Genomic DNA, 11,288 nt, shown 5'->3' with positions numbered 1-11,288 from the left:
CTAGCTAAATTAAAGACGTAATGATTTTTTGTTTTTTGTATTTATTTGTATTAAATAGTGTGTGTACGTATTATAACTAAAATTAAATCTATTATTTTTGTTTAATATTAAGTGTTGGCAGTCATAAATGCGGTTGTTTAAGTGAATAATCAGTACATTGAAAATATGCATGGGAACCCATCTGAAAACAAAAACAAAAAATTTGTCAGTCAACAATGACATCTAAAGATTCAATATAATTTGACAATAGATATAAATCAGCTACAATTTTTATAATCAATCAATAATCATAGTCTAACATATTATGTAGAAAACATCATTTGTATTTATTTGAAAAAAAAAAAAATAAATAAATATTAAATTACCTTTATTTAAATATAATGGAGTGACGAAATAGTGTGGAAGAAAACAAAATCTGAAATGGAGAAATAACAAAACATTAGGAAATCAGCAGCAATACTTGACTGAAACTAATTGTTATAAAAATATCAGCTATAAAGATTTAATCAAAGTAAATTCTTTAGTCTAACATATTTTATAGAAACATCATGGTAGATTAAAGTTTCACATTGCATTATTTTTCTTTTACTTACCTTAATTATTTGGATACAGTAACTTTTCTTCTTTTTCTACTTCTAAGTGACCTTCAAAATAAAAAAGAAAAAGAAAAAAAACGAAAAGATAAAGATTAGATTTAGCCTTGATAGATCTTGCGCACATTTGGCTATAATTTGTAGTTTCAGAAATTTTTCTCTTCATTATTCTTTTCAGTAGAACGAAAGTTAATATATATAGGTTTATTCATCATAAAAATAGATAGAAAATCCAATTAAAAAAATAAAATGTTTACCTTTTCAGTCAATCTAGCTTTAAATCCTCCAAATATGTATACTGCTATTAAATTTATCATCTGAAACAAAAGAATACATTCATTAATTACAGTTAAGTTAGAATATATTTCTTTTCTTTAATTTTTAATAGTCAAAGACACTCAAAGGTTGATCATTGATTACACTAGTTTACAAAAAAAAAAAAATCATACACCATTGATAAAAACCAACTTTTCTTATGTATTTTGAGCTGCTGAATTCGAAAATAATTTTAAATAAAAATTTTATGGAACGGTTTTTGAGATATCCCGTTATTTTTAAATGTTCGCTCTTTTTTTTCACTAAACACAATATATCTCGAATTAGAAGCGTCCGATTATAACGTTGTTGATACTTAAATGAAAGGTTATAAGATTACGAATAATCGTGTGCAATATAAGTTAAGTGGTTCAAAAAATATCAATGCGAAAATTCAAAATTTTCGAAAAATTCGTGTTTTACAAAGGACCTTTTCCGCTAGAAAAGTATAAACCAATTTTAATAATTTTTTTTCTCTTCATGGTCGTATAGACGATACTCTAACGTAAGTAACAAGACCAACAAGAAGAAAATCGACCGAAAAATGACAAAGTTATAAGCAATTTAATGACGTCAAATCATGCAATTAGACAATGGAGTCACTTTTCTCGATGTACGTCCATATTTTATAAATCTTATTAAACATTGAAATGTCCTTAAATAATTCAATTTCGATAATGGTTTCACGGGTTTAAGAAAATATATGAACTTTGGCATTCCAACTGCACAGAGTTTGGTGCTTTAGAGCTTTAAATCGGATGCAGATGTTGCGAAAATTACTGCTCGATAAGACAACCCATATCGGGCTAGCGAATATTGCGCTAGCAGAGGAATTTCTTCATTTGCTTCATAGCAAAAAGTTTTACTTTTCAATCATATCTTCGCCTTTGAGTGTTTTGAAGTATTTTTCAGTTTAAAATAACTTTACACAAATCATAGAACTTTTCATAGGTGTCCCAAGGTAAAAATGTTGCTCATCATGAAACATGCGATATTGAGTAACAATAATTTTGTTCGATCCAATTTTTATAATGGATAACTTATTATTGATTATTATGATGGTTATCATATGAAAATTTTACTCACCTAATAAAACGTAAAATAAAAGCAATAATTGAGCCAAGCTAGACGCAAACTGAAAAGAAAAGAAATACACAGGTTAATTTCCTTTGGAATTCCATAAAGTCCAACTAAATATTATAGTTATAGATGGCATCAGATTTTTAACGATTTACACTAATCAACGAATATTCATAGGTGTCCCAAGGTAAATCATAAAGTCATCACTTAAACAAAATATATATGTACATTAAAAATATTACTTACATTTATATAGTTTGGTTTCCTTTTTCTGTCTCATTAGAATGCATAACGTGTTCTAATGTCTTCCAATTTCTTACACACTTGATTGGGTGTACGGAACATATCTGCTGCTATTGTTTTCTGCTTCGATGGATCAATGGATAGATATTGTTCACAAAGATCGCCATCAATGACATTTTTAACTGGATAGTATGAACTACGATAGCTTAGATGATCACGTCCACAAAGAGGTGGATTTTCGTTTCGCATATGCATTTCAAGATGTTGAAAGAAGTCAAAATCTTCACGGCTGGTGAACGGGACAAAAGCTCCAACTGTACCACTAAGAGTTGTATAGATCATAGCCTCCGAACCTCCCGGTATTAGGGTGGCCTTTTGCAATGACATAATAATCTCGCCAACATTATATGTTGATATATTCTCAGACTTTTGAGATGCGCCCGATAGTAAACCTCTATCCCACAATGACTTTGTACCTGTTGGATCTTCATCAACGTCATCGGTAACGGAATGTGGTAAGCGTTGTATGCACATGTTGCCAAATTTATCACCTATTGCTATGGTATCATAATCCAACAAAGTTGTTGCTGTCACCCACCTAGGATGAGTATCATCGGCAAATATGATCAGTTGATTTTCAGCACGCTTATAACGCAGGAAAAACACAGACTCTTGGACATCGGATACATAGACTCGATGCCCCATGGCCTGTATATTTACAATTTGATATGGAATATGCTTATTTTCACATTTGCGTAGCAGCTTCTTTTTGCCAAAGTCGTAAATACGTAGTATGCGGCCACACCCAGCTAGTAATCTGCCTTGAAAAGCACACAAAGCCCCTGGAACTTCATCCAATTCGGTGCGATGCATAAACTCTAACGACGAGCAGGTTGGATCTATTTTGTAGACATCAATAAAGCCACCATTTGTGATACGAGGATTCAACATGAGCTCTTTTGCAATACCAACAGCTAAATAATAGCGACCATCCTGCGCTATTGCAAACTTCAAAATAGCCATTGACATAATACCTTCATTCTGCGTTAATGGTATTTTGAACAACGTTTGCCCATGTATTGGATCAATTGCTCTAATCTGAGAAGCCCAGAATCCTAGCCCAGCTTTGGGAGCTGAGAATATATCTTCTGGCAATACTTCGTTTATGAAAGCATTTGCCATTTCATTTGCCAATTCTCTCTCTTCATCTCCTGCTGCCATGCGCATTTCATCAGCCATTTGTTGTTTACGGGCATTTTTCGTGTCTTCTGTATATGCATTGTGATCAGTCTCGGCAATAATCATTCGAGAGGTATCTGGATGTATCGCAAATGCTCGTGGAGTGTATTCTAAACCAAACGAAACTTGATTAAAAACCGCTCCTAATTTTTCCAATGCCAAAATACGGAGGGTGTTGGTCGATATAGCAACAATGCCTTCACTGCACTGCTCACTGGAAAATCCTGAGGCATATTCTAACGTTTCGTAGGAAAGTGGTGTCAAATGGAAACGATTTTGATAGTAGTAGGACAGCCACGACCGACTTGACATAGCTAATACAGCTTCAGAACCTTGCATACGTATGCGAAATAGTTTGACTGGTCTTGAACCCAAATATCGCGTTCGTGTATCGGCCAAATCTCCAGAAACGGGATCTAATACCGTGCGCAGTAGTACACCGTTGCTTAAACCAATATTAAGATAAATGGTTCCCTTTGTGGATGCAGCATTTGGTCTTTCGCTTTCATCATTTGGGTTGGTCGAACTTTCGGTATGACCCATTTCGACGAGACACAAAGATTCAGCTGGAGAGGGTAAAGCTTGCATGGAACACGGTGTTAGGCAATCATTTGGATCCAAGGAAATAATACGAACGGTGTTATCTGATAAACCTACAGCCAAGAACCATGAACGTTGTTCACCTTCCGGCACTGTACCAAGTGCCATACACATAATTTCAGCGGGCATTTCGGAGCGTTCAGTGTATTCATTAAGTTCACCCGTCTATGTGAGAAAAAATAAGAAAAAATGATTCGATTTAGCTTTGGAAGCAGTTTTGTAAAACAAAAGAAAATTAATTTATTTTATTCTCAGCACTGCAGGACACAAAGTGTCTCAACACGATTGTTCTTTTTCGTGATTTGTCATCATAGTTACTATAATTTCAATATTTAAATGTCTTGTTCTTTCAACTTACCGCATCCATTTCAAAGTAAACCAATTCACGTCCAGACAGCGTTATCACCACCTGTCGTTGGTTGACGGCACATTTTGTAATAGATTTCTTTCCGGGTGCTCTCCATTCATTAACACGTTTGTCAGAACGTATGTGACGTATACCATCGGGGTATACTTGCACCAATGCATCTTCTCCCAAAGAGGCACAACACAACGTCGGCGTTGTACCCAAAAATCCACTGTCCGTAACTTCTTCGACTGTTTCACCAATGCTCAATACCAATGTGGCATTGACGAATGACACAATGATATAAGCATCGAATTCGTCTGTAGCAAGAAAATTCAAAAGAAGAACAAAAAGAAAAATAACGTTTTGAATAAACTATTTAACAATTCATAATATTTCCATAGCATTTTCTTCCTTTACAATGTTTCCTTCTCAATAGTAATCAGTTATCAAAAGAGTATAATCAAATAAATTCAGCTGAAACACGGTTGATAAAATCACATCATATATTGAAGAAGAAAATCATTGTTGAGGAAATTGAATATGACCCTTTGTAGTAGTATCTGTATCTTTCTTGTATCAATTCAAAGCTTAAATCTGATTTTATGTTAAATTAATTTTCATAAATGTTGCCTTACCTATATTTGAGTAACTGGGACTTTATAATATTTCAATATAGAGACAAGTGGAGGGGTAGAAGTTTTGTGTGCAATAGAAACACTACACTTTTTGTGCTTGTGTCATTGTTCAATTTAGAGTTTGTTGTGTTTAGCATCATCATCAATTTGACAATTTCAAACAAATCTCAAAAGCACTCGTCTTTTTCAGCACACAACAGGTGTTCAAACGCCTGAAACAATAAAAAGAACTGGTGTTTGATTCTACTTTTTGGCACATTGGTTGTTGTAAATTTCAATTTTGAGGGTAATGGATGATGATACGCCAATCAAATTCACCAGTTTTTTATTAGCGAAGATGCCTCAACAAAATTTAAAGAGGATATAATGACGACGATGTACACACAGAGTGTAACAGCATCAATCACAGCAAATATAGGCTTAAATGCAAACAAATTGAAATAAAAATACATTTCAATTTATTTACATTTCATAAAAACACGTTTTGAACTCGACAAAATGAGTGCTAAATAAGTGACTTACCGTCAATACGTTTTTTAACCGTCCATACGGCATTTGGATTACCGGGAAGTTCTGAAACGGCCATTTCAGAAACCTCAAGACCATGGCGCAGTACACGCAATGACGAGCGAGGACCTCTACCGCACAAAACATACAATTGTGGTGTATCTTCGTTGGCTAAATCGGCCACGTGTGAAGAAATGATGGGCGCAAACGACGGTAATTCATCGACCATTATAAGATTTTTTAAATGACGTGGAGCAAAGAAGAAAGTTTCACCCTCCTCCAAAGGCATGGCCGAACTGAACTCTGGTTCATCATCATCATCTCCCAAGTGTGCAATTTGGTACAAATAACTGCAAAGAAAATTGTGACTGTTTGAACAAAGTCCTTTTTTCGACATTGCTTTCTATACTTACTGGTTACCGAATTCACAGGCTACAAAAAGGAAACCCGTTTTCAAAACGCACATTGATACTGCTGGTGGTACTGTGTCAAAATATTTCAATTTAATTTCTGAGACCACATCATCATCGGTTTCCAAAGTAACTTTGAATATATCGCCTTGTTCGGTTTGCACCAAAAAGAAGTACATGCTTTTGGTACGATGAGTAGCCGAACAAATAAATATCATGCCACGTTCAGGATCATCCAAGTCATTTCGCCGGCGAGGAATGGGACAACGAATATCATGTTGATCACCCAAATTCTTATAAGTCAAATAATTTTCAGAGCAAATCAATACACCAGAAGGCCCATCGTTGCCACCGGGAACTGAGATGAGAAAATTTGCATGTTCTTCCAAGGGTTCCGAATATTTGCGGACAACATGATTTAGTCCCAAGTCTAATTCGTAAAATGTCAATGTTTGCTGGGTACGTTCTGCAGCATCACCTGTAAAGAGGAAAAAATTAAAGATGATAAATTATTATTTTTTTTCGGATACATATTTTAAACATTTGTTTTAGGAATATGGTGATCTGTTAGCCACATATCAGTGAAGTATTTGCAAATAAAAATAATACAAATACCAATGGTTCAGAGGCAAAAACTTGCTCTAGCATCTTAGCCAAAGCCAATTAATCGGTGGATATCCGAAAAACGGGCATGTCTTTAAGTGCTTATTTAAGAGGTACATCAGAAAATTAATAGGAAAACTAAAACATATAGGAAATCTCATTTCAACGCGTATATCACTACAGTAATCTTTGATATACAATATGATGAGTGATTATAGCTTTCTAGTACTCAGTATAGACATAGACATGACCTGAACCTCTGTATGAAAGATCGATAATGTATCACCCTTACGGACATTTTCATGTAGCTCCGTTAGGCTTTAACTGCCAGTTAACAGAAAGTAAATTGCAAATATCTTCTCTCCGGTTAACTTTAACTGAAAAATTTTCATCAGTCAAGTTCCTAACTGGCCTATGGAATATAAAGCCAAGATGACAGCTTCGTCTATAATACGGTTTAAAAGTTGGTTAGTTAACGGAACACTAACGGAGCTTTATGAAAATGGGGGTTAGTGTATTTTTTACATTCCTTACACATTGTAATTAAAATGAATTTGAATAAAAAAAAAACTAGAATAGACGTCTGTTCGAGAATTTATAATTTAAAAACAGAGAGCTCGACAAAAGAACCGTCTGTGCAGAGCATATAATATTTTTACTTTGTAAAGTTAGTTTCCTTATCAATAATCCAATACCTTGCAATAATCTTTAAATTGGGTAAAATGTCATTTGATTACGATTCAAAATTTACTACATGTGGTATCACAATGGATTGAATAGCATAAAGCTGTGGCCACATTAGGCAAATATTGATCAAAATTAGTGTGAAACTTTTTCCCAGAAATAACTGGATACCGTTTTTGGAAAATTGTCCCATATATATACGGCCAATGGTATCGATATTTTACATCTTCAGCCCATCAGGATCAACTAGCAAAAAAAAAGAAACCTTATTGGCAGGCAAACAGAATTTTCATACACTACTTACTAGGGGTACGTTCGAGGATTTATAATTTAAAAGCGGAGAGCTCGACATAAGAAGCGTCTGTACAGAGCATATATTTTTGCTTTGTAAAGTTAGTTTCCCTATCAATAATCCAAGACTTTGCAATAATCTTTAAATTGGGTAAAATGTCATTTGATTACGATTCAAAATTCACTACGTGTGGTATGACAATGGATTGAATATCATAAAGCTGTGGCCACATTAGGCAAATATTTGATCAAAATTTTCCCAGAAATAACTGGATACCGTTTTTGGAAAATTCTCCCATTGTGGCGTTATATACCCAATATGAGCTAAAAAGATTTACTGGTTAGACTGCGGCTAGGAATTATTTTTTTGATTTCTATCAAATATTTACCCAGTATGACCGTACCGTAAGTTAGCTTAAAATATCCGGCCACTACTATACCTAACCTATTACAAAACCGCCTTCTTCCGTGCTTTATTCTTTGTAGTATCAGATTTATCGTAACAAGAACAATCACATATCTCCTGAAGTCTCAACGCTTTATGTTTATGATCTTTCACTTTAATCTATAAAAAAATAATTACAAGCAATTACATACCCGTTGGATCATTATCAGCTTCTTCATAGTCAATTTCCAGACAAGCAAACATGGGATTATCAAATCCCACATCAACTCCAACCATGTGATATGTGAATGTATTCGATTTGTGGGCTTCTAGAGGCGAAGAAATAGTCAAACGTGCCTGTGCATCCCGATTGAGTATATAAGCTAATTTTTGTTTCTCAACCGCTCCAATCATAACAGCACGTCCTTTAGGATCGATAGCCAAATATTGACCGGGAACAATGCGACGGCAACCAGACTTTCCAAAAGTTTCCTGATGAACTTTATCTAGGCAATTTTTGGTAGGATTGTATTCCAAAATAACAATGCGACCAGAATCGGAGCCAACAACAATGTAATCTATGAAGGGAAATAAATACACATTTTTAAAAATTCGAATAAATTATCTATAAACTATAGTTCAGCCGTGTTTCCTATTATATCTTTATGACAATTAATATTAATTATAACAGTCTCTTAAGATTACTGCCACCACTAATATACAAATTTGTAACATCTAAACATTGCTATTGTATCTCAGAGTTTCAGTTCGATATGACATTGAATAACCACATCAAATGCGACGCCAAGATTTACAATATTATCTAGCACATAGTCGTTCAATAAAGACTTATTGATATTCTGAAACCGAAACTCAAAATTTCAATAGGGATTTGTGCTTCTCTAAACAGAAAATGAAACAAAATAGGAATTTCATACACACCTTTATTTCCTCCCGTTAAACGAAATGCCATTAATGATCGAATGCATCCAAATACCTCAGTGGAAAGAATGGTATGAACTTTGCCGGTATTTGAATCAGGGCGAACCAACTCCAATGTTTTACCACGAGAGACCAATACCTCCTGCTGTTTTCCGCCGGAAAAGTTACCATGGACGGCGTGGGTAATACCCGTAGCCTTTTGAAGAGTTAAGTTATATAAATACATATCTACAATGACAAATGAAAAATAGAAAAAGCCTTAGGTATCGTTTTTATTTGAGGTTATATGAAGAACATCAGTCTGTCTGGAGATTATTATGCGGCCCTTGTAATTCCAAGGTGATAGTATGGTAAATGCAGTATCACCTAACGATGCAAATGGACAGAAACTTTACTATTGCACGAAAAAAATGCGACCAAAACGTAGTTTTCAATTTCTACGACTCTGGAGATACGTCGTGCCAAAACATAAAAATATTCAATATTACAATTAAGCTTTTCTTCTCAATTACCTTTTCTCTATTTTAAAACAATTTTTATCATTATAATGACAAGATGCGTGTGGATTACACAGATTTCAATATCTTTCTAAGAAGACTGTACTAAATTAACGCAGACTTTCCATGGTTTATCACTTTTATAACCCAATGTTGACGCGTTACCGGTTCAGGAAGAAATGAGGGAGAACATTGATAATCATCTACTTCATTACCTAATTTTACATAGTTCACTGCAACCAACTTCATTATATCCGCTATACCGATGATACAACTCTGCATTTTGTGGCTCTTGGACTACGTTCACACTCAATTTTATTTTTCGCCTTTTCCATTCAAGGTGCAGTAGTTTGCCGTTTTATGCGCTTTACAGACTATCAGTTATTCCGGACGGAATGTCGGTGTTTGTAAAGAATCTTACAGTGTATCGGATCGATACGACTTGTCGGCGATGACTAAATAATCGGTAAATGTGTTATCGATCCCATAAACATGCAGCAGTATCGATTATGCCTTCGGACTTAACTTATAATGTGCACAATGTATGGGATATGTTCGACACGAGCACTGTCGTCCGGAATAACTGATACTCTGTAATGCGCTTTACAGACTATCAGTTATTCCGGACGACAGTGCTCGTGTCGAACATATCCCATATATTGTGCACATTATAAGTTAAGTCCGAAGGCATAATCGATACTGCTGCATGTTTATGGGATCGATAACACATTTACCGATTATTTAGTCATCGCCGACAAGTCGTATCGATCCGACACACTGTAAGATTTTTTACAAACACCGACATTCCGTCCGGAATAACTGATAATCTGTAATGCGCTTTACAGACTATCAGTTATTCCGGACGACAGTGCTCGTGTCGAACATATCCCATATATTGTGCACATTATAAGTTAAGTCCGAAGGCATAATCGATACTGCTGCATGTCTATGGGATCGATAACACATTAACCGATTATTTAGTCATCGCCGACAAGTCGTATCGATGCGACAAACTGTAAGATTCTTTACAAACACCGACATTCCGTCCGGAATAACTGATAGTCCGTAAAGCGCATTACTTGTCGTTTATGCGCTTTACAGATTATCAGTTATTCCGGACGGGATGTCGGTGTTTGTAATGCGCTTTACAGATTATCAGTTATTCCGGACGACAGTGCTCGTGTCGAACATATCCCATACATTGTGCACATTATAAGTTAAGTCCGAAGATATAATCGATACTGCTGCATGTTTATGGGATCGATTGTGCACATTATAAGTTAAGTCTGAAGGGATAATCGATACTGCTGCATGTTTATGGGATCGATAACACATTTACCGATTATTTAGTCATCGCCGACAAGTCGTATCGATCAGACACACTGTAAGATTCTTTACAAACACCGACATTCCGTCCGGAATAACTGATAGTCTCTAAAGCGCATAAAGAATCTTACAGTGTGTCGGATCGATACGACTTGTCGGCGATGACTAAATACCCACCTTTATGTATGAATATTTTGTGGTTTAAAATATTTTCCCCATTATGAATTGTTTTTTTCGTTGTCCAGTTATATGGCGTTCTCACCAAGCATGTTTTGGGGTTTGAAATGTTGTTTTATAAGCATTCCAAAACGAGTCGTTCTCCCCATAAGGCCGGTATGCACCTCCAGCGAAAAATTTCATTCCCATAAGAAATGCATTGCTATTTATGCTAACGAAATTTTCGGTAGCGTTCAATTTCGTAAGCTGGTACGCACCTCTAATGAAAATAACAGGGTTGTCAAAAGCATATTTTGGCAGCATACATTTAATTTATTACAATCATTGTGTGCGTACAAGTTTTAAAGGGTCTGTAAATAATAAAAAATTTATTTGAGGAATATTTGGAACATATATTAACAATTTTTAAAAG

General features: G+C 35.0%; 1 protein-coding gene and 1 non-coding gene across 3 annotated transcripts; both read right to left on the bottom strand.

Annotated features, from left to right (window-relative positions):
• Positions 1-77: 77 nt before the first annotated feature.
• Sf3b3 (splicing factor 3b subunit 3) lies at positions 78-9,547 on the bottom strand. Of its 2 annotated transcripts, XM_075308359.1 has the most exons (11): positions 9,389-9,547; positions 8,877-9,104; positions 8,147-8,512; positions 5,975-6,449; positions 5,577-5,911; positions 4,429-4,736; positions 2,235-4,235; positions 1,995-2,043; positions 851-910; positions 366-644; positions 78-181 (listed from the first exon to the last, which is right to left on the bottom strand). In XM_075308359.1, exons 2-7 carry the CDS (start codon positions 9,100-9,102, stop codon positions 2,268-2,270), a joined length of 3,678 nt encoding a protein of 1,225 aa, XP_075164474.1. In that variant the 5' UTR covers positions 9,103-9,104; positions 9,389-9,547; the 3' UTR covers positions 78-181; positions 366-644; positions 851-910; positions 1,995-2,043; positions 2,235-2,267. The 2 variants fall into 2 exon arrangements, with proteins under 2 accessions (XP_075164474.1, XP_075164475.1); XM_075308360.1 differs by lacking the exons at positions 78-181; positions 366-644; positions 851-910; ... (1 more) ...; positions 2,235-4,235; positions 4,429-4,736 and adding an exon at positions 5,168-5,266.
• On the bottom strand, positions 2,119-2,204 carry LOC142237327 (small nucleolar RNA Me28S-Gm3113). Its single transcript, XR_012722461.1, has one exon. It is a non-coding gene; the product is annotated as a small nucleolar RNA Me28S-Gm3113 (small nucleolar RNA).
• Positions 9,548-11,288: the final 1,741 nt, after the last annotated feature.

The sequence above is a fragment of the Haematobia irritans genome, chromosome 4 (assembly GCF_050003625.1).
Source record: "Haematobia irritans isolate KBUSLIRL chromosome 4, ASM5000362v1, whole genome shotgun sequence".
NCBI classification, from domain to species: Eukaryota; Metazoa; Arthropoda; class Insecta; order Diptera; family Muscidae; genus Haematobia; species Haematobia irritans.
This window is presented reverse-complemented; position numbering and strand designations above follow the sequence as displayed.

Coding starts and splice junctions, on each gene's coding strand:
- Sf3b3 (XM_075308359.1), bottom strand. CDS start 9,102: ATGTATTTATATAACTTAACTCTTCAAAAGGCTACGGGTATTACCCAC. Junction 6,450..8,146: donor AGCTGATAATGATCCAACGG/GTATGTAATTGC, acceptor TCCTCTTTACAG/GTGATGCTGCAGAACGTACC. Junction 4,737..5,576: donor GGTTAAAAAACGTATTGACG/GTAAGTCACTTA, acceptor TTCTTGCTACAG/ACGAATTCGATGCTTATATC.